Source organism: Phyllosticta capitalensis, assembly GCF_038381095.1.
Source record: "Phyllosticta capitalensis strain CBS 128856 chromosome Unknown BKA78scaffold_3, whole genome shotgun sequence".
Taxonomy (NCBI): domain Eukaryota; kingdom Fungi; phylum Ascomycota; class Dothideomycetes; order Botryosphaeriales; family Phyllostictaceae; genus Phyllosticta; species Phyllosticta capitalensis.
In genome coordinates, this window is record NW_027117441.1 from 1,717,708 (window position 1) to 1,733,901 (window position 16,194).

General features: G+C 55.6%; 6 protein-coding genes and 1 non-coding gene across 7 annotated transcripts; 4 read left to right on the forward strand and 3 right to left on the reverse strand.

The window, feature by feature from the left end:
- Nucleotides 1-138: 138 nt before the first annotated feature.
- Nucleotides 139-992, reverse strand: BKA78DRAFT_309236 (Manganese/iron superoxide dismutase). The gene is made up of 2 exons (XM_066888018.1): nucleotides 724-992; nucleotides 139-634 (listed from the first exon to the last, which is right to left on the reverse strand). Exons 1-2 carry the CDS (start codon nucleotides 860-862, stop codon nucleotides 252-254), a joined length of 522 nt encoding a protein of 173 aa, XP_066746643.1. The 5' UTR covers nucleotides 863-992; the 3' UTR covers nucleotides 139-251.
- A 535-nt stretch (nucleotides 993-1,527) lies between these two features.
- BKA78DRAFT_248071 (acyl-CoA N-acyltransferase) lies at nucleotides 1,528-3,089 on the forward strand (the record flags this gene model as incomplete). The annotated part of the gene is made up of 2 exons (XM_066884349.1): nucleotides 1,528-2,921; nucleotides 2,972-3,089. 2 exons carry the CDS (start codon nucleotides 1,528-1,530, stop codon nucleotides 3,087-3,089), a joined length of 1,512 nt encoding a protein of 503 aa, XP_066746644.1.
- Nucleotides 3,090-4,416: 1,327 nt separating this feature from the next.
- BKA78DRAFT_351076 (uncharacterized protein) lies at nucleotides 4,417-5,651 on the forward strand (the record flags this gene model as incomplete). Its single annotated transcript, XM_066891097.1, has 2 exons — nucleotides 4,417-5,215; nucleotides 5,275-5,651. 2 exons carry the CDS (start codon nucleotides 4,417-4,419, stop codon nucleotides 5,649-5,651), a joined length of 1,176 nt encoding a protein of 391 aa, XP_066746645.1.
- A 1,260-nt stretch (nucleotides 5,652-6,911) lies between these two features.
- BKA78DRAFT_351078 (family 53 glycosyl hydrolase) lies at nucleotides 6,912-8,138 on the reverse strand (the record flags this gene model as incomplete). The annotated part of the gene is made up of 2 exons (XM_066891098.1): nucleotides 6,912-7,848; nucleotides 7,906-8,138. 2 exons carry the CDS (start codon nucleotides 8,136-8,138, stop codon nucleotides 6,912-6,914), a joined length of 1,170 nt encoding a protein of 389 aa, XP_066746646.1.
- A 1,785-nt stretch (nucleotides 8,139-9,923) lies between these two features.
- On the forward strand, nucleotides 9,924-11,174 carry BKA78DRAFT_248227 (globin-like protein; the record flags this gene model as incomplete). Its single annotated transcript, XM_066884369.1, has 1 exon — nucleotides 9,924-11,174. The coding sequence occupies one exon, from the start codon at nucleotides 9,924-9,926 to the stop codon at nucleotides 11,172-11,174; it is 1,251 nt and encodes a 416-aa protein (XP_066746647.1).
- A 420-nt stretch (nucleotides 11,175-11,594) lies between these two features.
- BKA78DRAFT_t67 lies at nucleotides 11,595-11,676 on the reverse strand. Its single transcript has one exon. It is a non-coding gene; the product is annotated as a tRNA-Cys (tRNA).
- Nucleotides 11,677-13,229: 1,553 nt separating this feature from the next.
- Nucleotides 13,230-14,117, forward strand: BKA78DRAFT_101196 (uncharacterized protein). The gene has a single exon (XM_066882073.1). The coding sequence runs from the start codon at nucleotides 13,425-13,427 to the stop codon at nucleotides 14,073-14,075; it is 651 nt and encodes a 216-aa protein (XP_066746648.1). The 5' UTR covers nucleotides 13,230-13,424; the 3' UTR covers nucleotides 14,076-14,117.
- The last annotated feature ends 2,077 nt before the right edge of the window (nucleotides 14,118-16,194 follow it).

Consider the following 16,194-nt stretch of genomic DNA (forward strand, 5'->3'; position numbering starts at 1 on the left):
TGCAAGCACCGCCTCGATCGCGTGCGCTCGTCCACAACCAGCTAGTGCTCCGTCTCCAGGATGGCGGCATGCGCCATTGCTAGTCCTCCAACGTGGTAGCCTGTGTCAACATGGTCGCCATTCCAAACGCATGTGATTGTGGGATTTGATGGTCGAATTTTGAATCTCTCATAGACAGTCAAATCACTAGCACAACAAAGAACAGACATTGCGACCTTGATTAAAACATTGCTTGCTTAGCTATTTCAGATTCACTTGAGACGCTTCTCCGCCGCCTTCCAGTTGATGACATCCCAGATGGCCTTGAAGTACTCGGCCTTCCTGTTCTGGTATTGGAGGTAGTAGGCGTGCTCCCAGGCATCGATACCGAGAATCGGGCGGAACTGGCCGACGACGGGGTCCTGGTTGGCATACGTCTTGATGCCAATGCTGCCAGTCTGCACGTCCTGAACCAGCCATGCCCAGCCACTGCCCTGAATGCCAGCAAGGGCTGTGTTGAACTTCTCCTTGAAGGCGTCGAGGCTGCCGTAGCTGTCGTTGATGGCCTTGGAGAGGGCTCCCGAAGGAGGCTCACCACCGCCCTGCGACTTCGGAGCCAAGTTCTCCCAAAAGAGGGTGTGGTTAATGTGTCCACCTGCGCCGGGGAGTTAGCGAGATGCCTGAAACCGAGATTTTGCTCCGCTAATCCGCTTGGGGCTCCGGACACGAGTGTATTGTACTCACCTCCGTGGAAGTTGATCAGCGGCTTGAGGTTAATCTGAGTAGCAATGTCGTTCTTGGCCTGAGCCTCGGCCAGCTGCTCGGAGAAGTTGTTGTACGAGGTCACGTAGGTGTTGTGGTGGTTCTTGTGGTGGAGCTCCATAATCTTGCCCGAGATGGAGGGCTCGAGCTCGCCATAGTCGTCTGGAGAGGCCAATCATTAGCATCAGGGTCGAATGATCAAGACAACATGAAACGAAAGTGTGGAGGAGCACGTACAGGCAAGGTCGGGCAGAGTGGCCTTGGTGCGAACGAAGCTGGCGCCGGCGAGACCCGCACGCTTGGTGGAGGTGGAGCTGGCGGCGAGCAGGGCAGCGCGGGCAGACGAGTTGCGGAGAAGCGAGGTAGACATGGTGATTGTAGGATGGAGGATAAGCAGTGAAGAGACGTGAGTGGACTCGAGGTGAAGAAAGCTTCAGACAGAGTGTATTTCAATCGGGCGGAGGGAGCTCGATCTGTTGCAGAGCTATGACCTCAACGGCGGAAGCACGGCGAAACGTCACTTTTGGATTTCGAAGACAACGACCGACTCGAACGCCCGACGGCCGAGCCCGCTCACGGCCTTCTCCCACCCCCCACATGCCTCGCCAAATCCATGTGTCATGTCAGCAAACCCGTCCGCTGCTATAGCGGTATCGCTATACATGATCGGCATGGTCGAATGAGACTTTTTGGTCTCCAGCGAGACTACAAATGTAGACTCTGCTGCTCGCCTCACTCTTCTCCTCGCTCCTCACCATCCACTCCTCACAGCCTCGTCTCGCAACCATGGCCAGCTCCACCGTCCACCTTCCCAATGGACAGACTTTGACCGTCGTTCCGGTCTTCGGAGGCCTTCAATTCAAGGTCAACGACCTCTCCGGGAACAACCACTCGCCTCTGCCGCCGGGATGGACCATTGTGCTGCACACCGAGGATGAGAACCAGGCTCAGCCCGAGTCGCAAGACGCGAAGCCCGAGAAGCGCATGCGCCGCTACTCTCAGCCAACTTTGCAGGGCGACCACCTGTACATTTCGGCCATTTCGAACCCTAGCAGCAATGAATACAAGCCGCCGATGTCGCCTACACGCCAAATCGCCATGATGCTGTGGTCGACCTTGTGGTGGTATTTCCACCAGCCTCAACCCGAGCCGCAGGTCACCAACCAATTTTCCAAGAATACTGCGCAAATGGGCAAGCCCAAGTGGGACTGGCGCGTCAACATTAGCCGGGAAGGCATCTTCAAGGGCCGCGTTGTTCTCCCCAAGCTTGAGCGCATGGGTCTGATTGCGAGCGAAGACACGAGTGTCGGTGTCGACCTCGACGAGCTGAACGGAGAGGGCTGGCAGGACATGTTCGTCAGCAAGCGCGCCTTTTGGCAGTTGGACCCCCGGCTCTATCTTTTCACTTTGAGTCCAAGTGCGGCATCCAACTTTCCTTCCGAGAACTCGGGAACTGGCTCACCAGCTCCAGAGCACAAGAAGACCGAGTCGATCATCTTTGATCGTCCTCCCTCGGGTCTCTGGTCCCCAACGGCCCCAGGGCCTTTCCACTCCAGCAGCCATCTCCCAACTTTCTATCCCCCCGGGCCGGCTCAGTATGTTTTCACGAACAACATCCGTCACCCCCTGCGTCCCAAGCCTCCGCGTCAGGGCGAGACGTTTTACATGCGCTACATCCCTAGCCTTGGACAAACGCTTTCTTTCCGTGTGGCTTCCGCCTCACCAAAGCCCGTGCAGAACAGTGTCGTAGGCCAGATCTCCGAGGGCATTCCCAATCTTTCCGCCTTGTCCGTCACTGAATCCGATACCGACCTCATGCACAAGTGGATGAACGACCCGCGTGTGAGCTACTTCTGGGGTGAGCAGGGCCCGCGCGAGCACCAGGAAGAGTTTCTGAAGAATGAGCTCCGCAACAAGCACAGCATGCCCGTTATTGGCTGCTGGGATGGCGAGCCATTTGGCTTCTTTGAGATCTACTGGGTCAAGGAAGACAACCTGGGCAAGCACCTCGGAGGCGACTGCGGAAACTGGGATCGCGGTATCCATCTCCTGATTGGCGAGCAAAAGTTCAGAGGATCCCACCGTGTCATGGTCTGGTTGAGCGCGTTGATCCACTACTGCTTTTTGGCGGATTCGCGCACCGAGACGGTCATGCTGGAGCCAAGAGTAGACAACGAGAAGTATGTCAATTCTATTTCTTTGATTGGGTTCAAAGCTAATTGCCTCGCAGGCTGTACAAGTACCTCGTTGCCGCCGGATTCTACAAGGAGAGGGAGGTTACGTTTGCGCACAAGCAATCCAACCTCATGAAGATCAAGCGCGAGGCATGGGAGGGCCCAGCGATTTGAGCGTCGCATAGCATTGCGTTGTGAAGGCGTAGAAACGGTAAAGCTGACCATGAATACCCCTGTATAGATGGAAAAGAATTGTGCGATTAGTCCGCGAAGAGATTTTGAGGCGACGTACCCTTTCCACTTGGTCTTATGACACTTTCCAAGTTGCTTGTTGATGTTTTGACACTTGAGAGAAGATGAATTATCCTCAACGGTGTCACTAGGATTTCTTTCATGAGCAGCCAACTCTATGGCATCCTGGTGGATAAGTCAGATGGATGGGAGGCAGAGAACATTCAAGCTACCAGTAGCTGGAAGCAGCGACTACTCACTCTCAAAAAGGCCGCCTACGAGAGTTCGACTGTATGGGGCGTTGACTCGGAAACCCAAGCCATGGTTGACGTACATGGTGGCCAGGCACAGACGGCGCCGTTGGTGGTACCGGGCGGCTTTGGCTGCCTAGCAGGGGTGGACACCGCCTCTTCTTTCGCCACTTTTGAACTTCATCGATTGGACGAAACTCTCTCGACACCAGGCCCATCAACTCTGCTTGTGGCGCAAAACTGTGGCTCTTCCAACTTTGGATAGAAATACCATGGGATGCGCGTAGAAGCCTGCATCTTCGACTGCACTGACCGTTCCGTGCCTTGCTTTCTGTCGGACGAGGCAGCAACTGGCAACCCTCTAGCTCGATAAAAGGCTCCCATGCCGCTTGATCTCCAATATTTCCTACTGCTCAACATTAACTAGTCTCCTTGACCAACATTCGCTTCAGAAAGTTCCACCAGCCTCGTCAATTTTGAGTTCGTATTTGACCTTTCACAGTAGTCCACCTCAAAGAATCTGTGCGAAAGGAGTCTGGCCTCTTCTTGGTTGATTGTTGTTTGCGTTCATCTGTTTAGCGAAACGTCATGTTTTACAGCGAGAAGCAATGTGCTTTGCTGGAAGGTATCAGAATCCTCTGACTCGTCGTATTCACCACTAAGCCTGCTCAGATTCGGCAGAATGCATCCCGCGATATCTCTTTCGAGCCTTTTCAGACCAATCCCGTGGAACCAATTCAGCGACAGAAGCCATACCAGATACTTCGCCGTGCCACACAATCATCACTACTGATGAAAAGTTGATCTCAACTACGAAGCATATGATATCGGACCACTTGCTTTACAAGTACTCCACGCCCTCGGAATTTAGCTCCTGGTCCAGCTCGCTCCTTTTTGTCCTTCGTCACGCCATCCGTCGAGCACATCAACCGCGCCTACAGGATACGAATGTGGTCATATGTGTCTTAGACACCGCGACGCTGCCACAAAATCGACGCCTGTACCCAGCAACAGCACTGATGGCTGCTTACGATATCAAACCCATCGTCGTGCGACCCTTTGACCGTACCGACAAACGCAACTGGCTCGTCCCGCATTACTATCTTGGGGAGTACCTACTCCACGGCCCGTTGTCCCTCACTGCACCCGACTGCGCGGCCATAAAGATGCAGGCCGTGTCCCTTGACAACCTCGAGCAGACCGGCCTATACTGCCCCTTTCCGGCCCTTAACAACGCCACGAGCCACTCACTCGCCCCTGAAGTTCGTGCATTGCGCCGCGCACTATCAGGACGTGACGCTCCGCTGGAGCCGCTGCTCCCAGTCCACATTGGCGCGTTTGGCATGCTGGGGCGCTTGTTTGGCGCCGAATTTGCGCTGCCAGTTACTGTTGCCTTCTTGACACTGCGACGATGGGAGCCGTGGCCAGGACCGGCGGTCCTGGACGCCATTCTCGATAGCTTCGGCCCCGAGGTTGGAAGCCCGAAAGAGGCGGGACCGGAGCGATTGGATTGGGAAGACGGAGCTGGGCTGGCCATTGCCGATGAGATGTTTGTCGTTTCTGAAGCTCGGAGGTTTCGAAAGTTGATGCAAGATTTGGTGGCGCGGTCCAGGCTAAGAGAACAGGAAGCAAAGTGGAAGAATGGAGTCACCAAGATTGAAAATTTGGAGGACGAGATCGATCCCGAGGAGCTATCGTGCTTGATTGGCGACATTCAGCTGAGCAGTCAGGAGTCGGAAGCGAAGACGGAGCCAGAGCCAGACGGGTGCTCCGCGGGTGTCAACGTCGTGCAGTTGAAAGACCGTGCCGGCGTCGAGGGTATGTTTGCCTTTCTCGAACAATCTTCGATGCCTTGTTCCACTAACAACTCATGTCAGCAACCGACGAGGACCGAAAAACGGCCACACGATTCGTACACCCTTCTGCCAACGCGCCCATGGAATCCCCCATTTCGCGAACGCCTTCTCCCGAAAGCCTCGGCAAACCGCATATAGCCACCTCAAAAATGTTCGAGTCTCAAGCTGCCCAAACGCCTCTTTCTACCACCCTCAGCGTGCTGGCAACGTCAGCAGTCTCGCTCGATGAGAGCTTCCGCAATCTAGCAAAAGCGCTGCAGCCGGAAGGCGATGATTTGGAACCGCCGCTTCCAAGAGACGTTGTCTTAAGGGAGCTGGGCAAGTCGAGGGAGGCACTGAAGAGCCTCTCTATGGCCTCGGGTAGGCTGGGAGGCCTTTTGGGGAAAGACCTGGAATAGGAGTCGAGGTTTAGCTCTCATCGGAGATCGATGGCGTCGTGATGAGATCGATATGGTATCATGTCATGGGTCGGAATTTGGTTCCTGGAGTCTATAAGGCAGCGCCACGAGTCACATGCGACTTCACCTTCGCCTTTGCTCGCGCTTTATAGTCCGATTGTTGTCCGCTTAGTCGCCTCCTTGTCGCTGCCTAGTCGCATCTCAGCGTAGCAGTGTTTCCTGATGTCCTAACTGCGTCGTCAATCAGGCCTCACCATACCCTCAATACTCCAGCACAAAATGAGTGAGAACACCCAGCAAACCTACATCGAACAATCCTGCAACAGCAGCTGCCATAGTAAGTTCCAGCAAACACCACTGTCTTGAATTTGAACCCAGCTCCTGACCCGTATGATCTCTGGAAGGCTGGCGGACTCGCACAACCTTTGACGTGGACCTCTTCCTCTCAACGGAGACACCCCACTACGTCCGATGCCCACGGTCCTTCACTGGATACAAGCTTGTCATCGGAAGTGTTCACTGCAATGACGGCTTCGAGAACCTCTACATCACCAGAGCCCCAACGTCCAACTGGCACATGGTCTACCTTTCGACGGACACCAGGAACCGCACCCGCTTGATCGACGGCATTGTCGACGAAAACACGGTTTCAATGGTGCTGTTCTTTACAAACACTTGGGACGATAGCCTGATGATCAATTGTATCAACCACTTTACCATGAACGTCCGTATCACCGCTGGTCGGCACTGGCGCAACAATCCGCCTCCGCCGGTTGTCTGAATGCACTGTTGCCAATAATTGTGCGAAGACGATGAGTAGATCATCATCAATAAGGAACTGATCGAAGAAGAGGATTTTGCTGCTGGAATTAGCTCCTCATCCACAATGGCAACGAGGAGAAGTCGGACTTTTTCAAATACAAATACCACATGCAAATACAAATACCACATGAAAGAATTCAGCGACAGAGGCGGAAACCCCACCGCCTCCATATCACCAATCACTCCCTTTGTCTACAAGGGGGACTGGAGAAGAGTCCGCTCGCCAGCGCGGACGACGAAGAACATTTACGGCCGACTTTCTCATTACAGCATCCCTCTCACATGGCGGCTTTTCACACATCAAGATGAACATTTCGGGTTTGACGAAGGCGGACGACTTTCATAGCCCGAACGGCCCTCACATTCCTCGAATATGATCTTGGGGCTTATGGCGAATTCCTTCACACCCCCAACATCTCCCCATACCCTGATATCCAGCTATACAGAATCCAAGAACATGTCCACACTCGATCTTGAATAGCCCGTGACGCGCGGATACTGACTCCAGTCCTGATCAAACAGTATAGCATCCTGACACGCACTCCCTAACGATGTATTGTTCAGCCAGGTCGGCTCCCAATACCACACGCCCTGACCGACGCCCCCCTCAACCGCTTTCACGACCTCCTCAACCCGCCTCACCCACGCCGTCTGCCCCGCCGCGCTGATGGCGATGTCCGGTTCGCTCAACTCAGGGGCATCTTCCCCATCACACCGCGCCGGGAAGTCCGTCTCGACGACGTGCAGCGGCGTCCCGGGAAAGGCATTGGCCGCCCAGTCCAGCGTCGTCGCCAGATTCTCAAACGTCGCGGTCGTGCCGTAGAACGGGTAGAAGGAGAAGCCGAGCACGTCCCAGTCGGCGGGCGTCACCAGGCCGGTCGCCGTCAGCGAAGAGAACCAGCGCTCCTGCAACGTCACGTTCCATCCGTTGTCCATATGTAGCATGACGGCCGGCTGCTGCGTGCTGCTGGAAGTGTCGACGTAGTCGTCCACCCCACACCGCGCCGCCTTGTAGAGCGTCGCCAGCCCCGTGAAATTGGCGACGCGAGCATCTTCCGGCTCGACCTCTACATCGACGTGGCCCAGCGGCCACAACATGCCGTGGCGGATCTCGTTGCCGAGCGAGACGAGAGCAAGCGGGATACCCGCGTCCTCGAAGGCGTGCAGCGTGCTGTTGACGTAGGCGCGCAGCGTCGCTGCGAGGGGCTCCAGCGATGTCGGCCACGCTACTGGGGCGTTGTTGTGTTGTGGATCCGCCCACGTATCGCTGAAGTGGTAGTCGAGATAGATGGCCTGGCCAGCGGCGTGCAGACGAGAGGCGAGCGCCAGCACGTAGTCGAGGTCGTATTGACCAGGAATGGGGTTGACCCAGAGGCTGGGGCGGCGGTTAGGAGTTGGACGAACGCAGCATTGGGGATTGAGTGCTGCTCACCGAAGTCTAACTCCATTCATGCCTCCGTCTGCGAGAATGTCTTCGGCGCGTCTTGTCGCGTTGCCCCGCGCTGTGTCCTTGAAGACGGCCTGCGTGTCGCCATCTTCGAGCATCTTCAGCGACGAGATGTCGTGTCCTTTGTAGAAAAAGGCTTTGGAGCCTCCATTGGTCGGCGCGCCAGCTGCGAAGTTTGCCAGCAATATGCCAATTCCAAGCAGGTTTGAGATGTACATTTTGACAATCGTTCCCTCGCCCCCAGGGACCTAAGGCATGGGGCCCATCTCTTATACAATATTTTCGCCATTGTTCTTTCTTTCTTGGCTTTCTCCTCATGTGGCGGGACTATTTCCTCCAATCAGTGGCATTGGATCAAGGCAGAGAATGCGCCTCGTATAGCATATCTGGAAGTACATTGTGGTGGTGCAGGTGTGCGGTCAATTGACCTTGCCTACTCTTCTACTGCCAAACTCAGACAGCTGCCGCGAGAAAGACAAACATGAGATCGAGACCACTTTTTCTGCATTCTGAGAGCCAGAAGAAAAGGATTGCTCCCGAGGTGACCTGAGGCCATCATTTTCCTGTGCCTCTCATGACCCTGGCGCGTGGTTCCCCTCATCTGCATTTATCCGCAAGAGGGACACTACGCCCGGAGTAGACGACGCTATCATGACTCTGGCAGTAGCGAAGCGAGAATGAATCAAGACAACCAGACTCACTCCGCACTCTCGAGTGAAATAACTCTGACGATGAAATCAGGTCACGTGCGAGGAGATCGATTGGGCTTCCGAAGTGTTTAGAGCAGAAAACGCCAGGGTTGTCTGGAAAGACCTTCGAAAAAAGGTCGATTGTCCTCAAACTACTCGGAGAAGCTCAAAATACGATCGGCATACTGGCAGAGTACATCCAACCAAGTCGCGACGATATGATGTCTGTTTGGACCTTCAGGCCTGCTATTGTGCTTGGCTTGGTCATCAGTCAGCGACCTCGTATCCCTCACGCTGGAGGATTCTGCTTACTACTCTAGCCATCAAGGTCTTTGCTGAAAAATCTCTTTCGTCGTCAATCACCAAAAACGATCGGTTCCAGAGCGACCTAGTTGAGCCGCCAAACCGAACAAACAAAGTCGCCGCTGCTGACTCGCAGGATCTTCACCCAACCTGACGCCACGTGCATCATCGCGTCTTAACTTGGCGTCGCGGGCCGAGCCTAACCACTGTGACAACCTGGACGTCGTTCGTTGCGGCTCTTGTTCGACTCTTCTTCCACAGCACTGCCAACGGCCTGGCAGCTAGTTTCATCGACGGGCGTGGCCTACAGCATCAGAGCGTGCCGAAGAGGATCAAGTCTGACGGACATTTCGGAGCCCGTCAGCTTACGATCGAAAAAGGGCCGTCAGGGCGACCAAAAATTGAGCATCTCCGGGGGTATTCGGATGGCGAAGAGGTGGTTGATGATGGCTCTGTGACTCTGCAGGGCGGAGCCGGCGAGCCTTCCGCCCTCCGCCCTCCGACCAAAACACCATTTCCGCGGAGAAGTTCCCCTGGATTCTCCACCACAAACCTCTGTCGAATAACAGTCCACCCGTCTCGGCTGACGTAAATTGGGGTTGCCGTCCAATTTCTTGCGCCTCGTTCCTCACGGCCACAATTGAGTAACTGCAATTGCATTCATAGGCGGCTCTCTGTAGCCCTGTGGTTTTGTCGTCGCACCTGGCTCGGATGCGTCCCCGAAATGATCCTCAGAACCTGTCCGGATATCCCCGTAACCATGCAACGCGTACGGTAGGTGGAGTGATTTCATTCTCGTTTCATGCCTCGACTGCATTTACTTTCGGATACTTGTTTGGACATCTCCACGGAACAGAACCATGCGCTCCTTAAAAGGATGGCAACGAAAGAGCTTGGTAGCGCCATCATCACATCAGATTCCAAGTCCTACATCAACTTCATCGAGTCTACCACTCCCTTAATTCTCTCACATCAATGCCTCTTCTCGGCTCTCAAGAACAAAAGCCTCAAATGGCACCAAAGCATCAGCCCTTGACGCCGGCTCAAGTGGCCATCATCAAATCCACGGCGCCGGTCCTCGCTGAGCATGGCAATGCCATTACGACCGTCTTCTACAAAAACATGCTGGATGCGCACAAAGAATTGAACCACATCTTCAACACTGCGAACCAACTCAACGGACATCAACCCAAGGCCCTCGCAACCGCATTGTATGCCTACGCCTCGTACATCGACAACCTTGGCGTTCTCTCGCCGGCCGTCGAGCTCATCGTCCACAAGCACGCCTCCCTCTACATCCGCCCCGAGCACTACGAAATCGTCGGCAAGTACCTGCTCGAGGCGCTGGCACAGGCCCTCGGCGCCGCGCTGACGCCCGACATCCACGACGCCTGGGCAGCGGCGTACTGGCAGCTGGCCGACCTCTTGATCGGAAAGGAAGCAGCGCTCTACGCCAGCGCAGACGGCTGGACCGACTGGCGCCGCTTCCGCATCGCGCGCAAGGTGCCCGAGTCGAGCGAGATCACCTCCTTCTACCTCGAGCCTACCGACGCGTCGAAGCCGCTGCCCTCGTTCCTGCCCGGCCAGTACATCAGCGTACGCACGTCCGTCCCCAGTCTGCCGCACCTGCAGCCGCGCCAGTACAGCCTGTCGAGCGCGCCGGGCAAGCCATACTACCGCATCAGCGTCAAGCGCGAGGACGGCGCTCCGGACGCCGGACACCCGGGCTTCGTGTCCAACGTGCTGCACGGCAACAAGCACGAGGGCGATGAGGTCGAAGTGTCGCACCCCTTTGGCGACTTTTACTTTGACGCGCAAAAGGAGAAGCAAGATGCCCCTGTCGTCCTCGTCTCCGCGGGCGTCGGTCTTACCTGTCTGCTGTCCATCCTCGAAACCATTGTCGACGACCAGCAGAAGCGGCCGGTGACTTGGATCCACGGCGCCCGCTCAACAGGGGCTCGCGCATTCGCCGCGCACATCAGAGACCTCGCCACGCGCCGCCCCAACCTACGCACGGCGCTCTTCACGTCGCGCGTCCAGGCGGGCGACGTCCGCGGCGTCGACTTCGACCACGAAGGCCGCGTCGACCTGGCGCTGCTCGACGCCGAAGCGCTTCATCTTGCCAACCCTGATGCCCTCTACTACGTGTGCGGCCCGGAGCAGTTTATGCTGCAGACCAAGAAGGCACTACTGGCCAAGGGCGTCGATGAGAGCCGAGTGCGGATAGAACTGTTTGGCACGGGTGGCGTTGGCGCTCAGTAGACCATTTACGTCTACATCTCAGGGGGTGGTGCCACCTGTTTCGGCTCGGATTGAAGCCGTCGGTGACCACACGGTCTCGGATGGCGGGTGCTGTGGAAGGGAACGAGCTTTTTTGTTTCTCCTCAGACTTGTACTTACATTGGCATAGCATGGATGGCGGCGGCGTTTTGCATACTTTTCACAATTTGAATCCTCACTCCAAAAGGTCTCTACATAAAATGTAATATAACCAAATGTCTACAAAAACACTCCTCAGCTCCCACTTCCCTCAACTGCTCAACTGCGCATCCCTCTTCCCCCATGCCAACTGACCCACCAAACAACCTCATCTATTAATCCCTCAGCCCGTGCTTTGGCTACCACACATTCCAGCCCTCCCACCAGCAGCGCAAAAAGAACTAGGCAAAAGGTTAACAGCAGCAGGTCAGCCAGGAATCGAACCTGGAACGAATCGCGGGAAAGACTGTAGCCGCGACACATGTTACCACTACACCACCGACCCTTTCGTCATAAACGTTTGCTTGCTTCGTCACTGTGTGCTGTGTTACCGGTCGCATAGATATATATATAGGGAAAATAAACCACGCCATAAGAATCTATTCTACAAAGCATACGGAATCAGTACTTTGTCCTTGGTCGTCCATTCTGAAGACCAAAAGGATGGAAAAATAGTCGACCGACTTGTAGAAATCCTGATTCTGCATACATTCGAGCAAGATTCGTCCAGGCAGCTGCAGCTAGCTCTTGAACATTCCCTTGCCACTGATCAACGTATCCCGTTGTAGTAGGTAGCGATTGTGCCGACCGACTACTGATCCTTCCCCGCACTCCTTCTTCCGTCTTTACAACACATGGGGGGCTCCAACACACAATCTTTCCCGTCGCTCCCTGCGCGGCACACCCAAAAGAGTGACGTGAAAGTGGGCAGCCAGCCCAGCCCAGCCAGCAAAGATGGAGGGAGTGAAGAACGAGTTTGCCGAGTAGACACTACTCGGCCCTCCTTTGCGTGCCCCCCCCCCCCCCCCCCCCCCCCCCCCCCATCTGCCTCACGACACCCACCTACTCGGCTAGGTGGCAGAGAACACCTTGTGCAGTCCATGCTTCAGTCCATTCGCCAATCCGTCACGACATTGCATCCGCTCGGTGTGCTGAAGCATACAGCAGCAGATCTTCTGTTGTACTGACCACCCTACCACCCGCGGGCTGTTGTTCATGCCACCACCACCACCATGCCAGACTTGGTCTCCACCACCACAGGCAGACAGTTCCCGCGCACCCATCCTTCCTTTACATGAATGAGATGCTTTCATTGGGTAGGTACGTAGGTAGTCGACCTTACAGTGCTGCTTGTCGCAAGCCGCCTTTTGCACTCACTGACGAGCTGCTACTTCATTTACTGGTGCATCCGCATCCGCCGCTCGAGAATTCTCTTGCGTTGTTATATGTGTACGCAAAGTACAGCGTTTGAACGCAATCCAACGAGCGGTCGAGCTACGGCAGGCAAGAACAAGAATGGAAAAGAAACTACGACTCGTGCTCAAATTTTTTGCTCTGCATGAAATGAGGAAGACGGAGACGCCAGATTTGTGTCTTCAAGCGTCGGTGTGTGGTCAGCCTTTCCAGTTTCCAGTAACTGCCCTTTGTCGATGTACTTGGTGAGGCGAGCGACTTGAGGAGAGAACAGAAGCATCTTGCAAAAATGGTGGACACACATCAAAACTCGACAAGGCGAAAGCAGAGCAGGCAAACAACACACAAAGCATGCAAACGAAATCAGCCCCCAAGTCGAGGGCGGCTTGCAAGTGCCACCTCACCCCCACATCTCATAGGCCCTCCGCACCATTCCCTCCTCATCACATTCAGGGTCCAGCAGTCACGCTGCCCACCGCCACACTCCGTTCCTGACAGAGAGCCATTCACCCGCCGCCAAGAGGCACCAAACGGCTCCAGCCAAGCAGGCTTTAGCCGCACGAAAAAGGGCCAACTCAAATTGCCCAAAAAGAATTGCGGCCCAATCAGGGGCACAACGTAAGGAAGACTCCGCTTGTAGAACGGCGCAGTCGCAGGGCTTGGCAGGCTGTTTTGGTGCGTTTGCGTTGGGCTGAGCCGTGGGAAGGGGAGGGCGGTAGGGTTGTCCGGCAGGGTGCTGCGTGTGTGCGTCAGGGACCAGAGGGCAAAGTCCGCAGGGATGGAACCAGAGGCCCTGGCAAGGGGGGTTTGGAGTTTATTTGGAGCAAGCGTTCGGTAGGGATGAGGGTGCGAAAACGGAGGGAGAGGAGGGGGATCGGAGAAGCTGAAGAGGGAATCGAAAGGGTGCGTATTGAACGGTTTTGCTATGAGAAAGGGACAAAAGTGGTGGTTCGAAGCTTTGAAGTTCCCCGCATCGCACATCCACCACGTGGAAAGCTCATTGTCGCTGCAGGACGGCGAGCGTACGTGCGCTGCCGTTGGTGTCTGGGCGAAGATCCAGGTACCGGCCGCATCTGCAGCGAGCGTCCTGTGCAGCGGGAGAAGCGCAGCTGCTTGCGGCACGGCTTGACTCGTCTGGTTTGGCGACACTCCAGGCACGGATGGGGGTGGGATGGGGGGATCCCTGAGCAGATGGGTCGAAAGCTTTGGTATCGCGCCGCCAGGAGGCAGGTACCAGGCGCCGGCAGGTCGGGACTTTCTGGAGGGGTCAGATGGAAAGTTAGGGCAGCACAAACCACAGCTTGGACGAGTCGAAAGACCGCAGACACACGGGAAGGGCGGTGGTCAAGGAACCACCAACAAGGAACCAGGTGGTTAGCTTCTGCGCAAGCGACACCGGTAGGGCTGAAGAAAAAAAATGGAAACAGAATCGAAGGACGCTCGGACTGCCCGGATGCTCGCCCACCTGCAGAAGTTGAGCTTGAGGAATGATTCAGCAGCAGATGCCGGGAAGGCGAGGGATGCAGACCGTCTTGACAAACGTCAAATTTGCCCCAATATGACGGCATTGGCCCAGCTGACGTCGGTATCCTGCCCTGAGGCACCTTTGCCCTGGGTCCTCCCCGCTGCACGATCCTGCGACGCCTGCTGCCGTCGTCAGCACCAGCGCCCTGACATGAGTCTAATTTCAGACGGTCCGGGTCGAGTGGAGGATTCTGTGCGGCATCTATAGACGAATCCAAGGAGCAGCCACAATCCTGTGGCGGCTGCTTCGACCTGTCTGAAAACCGCGCTTGTACTCGGCAGCATGTCGCTCTCGGCTTGCCGAATCGCATGCAGATGGCGATTTGAATTTAGGGCTGTGTAAAGAATTCAATTGTTGCTGGCGAAAGCTCAATGGTGTACTCGTAAGGAAATCTTCTTCGGCTATAGCTCTTCTATCTCCAAGTTAAACTCTGTGGTTGACATACCTTGCATTGGAGATCATATTTTTAGTTCTCGCAGTCGTCGCATCAGTCGCTCGAAAGGCTTACCCTGTCATGCATGTGCTCGTTCGATCGTGAGACATGAAGCACATCTTTCGCAGAATAGTCGCTATTTTAGTTGGATCGAGCACTGCCGTCTTCTGATAGTCAGGTAATGAATGGTCAAGTTGCAAGTGCTTCCTGACTCGTCGACCGACCAGCAACGCGACGAAATGCTCAGGCACCAAAAACTAGTCTGACGACGGACCGGGAGTTTGGGACGCGGAAACTTGATACACGGTGATTTGCATTTTCTGTTCAGCAAAATATCCTGCCGGGTGAAGGGCCACACAAGACCTGAGACGATAGATCCGGCTGTCTGGCTTGAAAGAATCTTGCAATTGGTCGAAAATTAAAGTTTGCACGCACCGAGATGCTTGTCTAGTCGCTGTCCCAAAAGGAAAAGGTGGTTGTCATGGGTCCAAAGATAGGCCAAATATATCACAGCCGCAGACGTCCGGGAGCTAGATAGGCTGGGAAGTTGCAACGCCGGAGGCTCTCCTCCTGGTTTTGAACGGCAAAAGCCTCGTGCCATAGTCCCCAGGTTGCGCGCATCGGTTACCCACGTTCAAGTTGAGGTTGTCGCGGCGCTGGGCACAGCTTGCCCTTTCTCTCCCGCATCAGCCTTACGCACAGAGAGAGACGCTGAGCTGCTGCAGCACTCGTGCGTGCGGGAGGGAGGCCTGATGGGATCAGAGCTCGCGCTGCAGGTCGTTGAGAATTGAGCGCGGCGCCGCCCTCTGCGAACTCTGGAATCGATCAGTGTGGCTTGACTGCTTCACGCAAGGGAATCCAGGTAACGCGTGCGGACTAGGGAGAGGGCAGCTTCGCCCTACCCGCTGTGAGCACGGCAACGGCAAGACCCCTCGATGCCCCTTTCCAGAGGGAGGGCGGGAGCTCAACCGAGTTTTGCCAGCACACAGTCCGAAGCGAGGCCCCTTCGGTGTTTCTGGAAGCATTGAAGAAGCCGGGAGGTCCCAGCGAGAGGGTGGGTCAGTCTTGACCCATCCAGGGCGTCCGTGAGTCGCAGGAGGCTGTGTCGGTGAACGAGCTGCCAGCCGTTCCGGGCTTGCCCAGACCGAGGCGGAAAAGCGCAGGCGAAATTGTGAACCTGGCTCGGCGGGCGCCTTTTGGTGGAATTTGTGTCAGGGCGGGAGGCCTTCCCGGTGGGAACAAACGCCCATCGGCATGTTGATGTTGACCGGTGGGAATGAGTTGGCGACAGGCCTTGTCGGCCAACCGTCGTCAAAGTGGGTTGGCTGACGAACCTACAGAACAGCGACCAAGCTCAGGCGAAGCATACGCAGACGCACAAGCACGCAGAAGCAGCGGCATCAATTGAAGATCTGGCGGGCAGGTCAGCACAGATCTCGGGTTGAATCATCTTGCAGCAAACGCGCAGCGCGGACAGAAGCGTCCAGGTTCCACGATAATGACTCGCAGGAGGCGGATATCAATAAGCACATCCCAGCCGGAGAAGGATTCTGCCACAGCAAACAGGCAGAGAACATGACGTTGGAAGCGAGGGTGGGGTCAAGAGAGGATGCGTTGGACTTGAACGGAAAGAACATGCCGGAGGTAGAGCA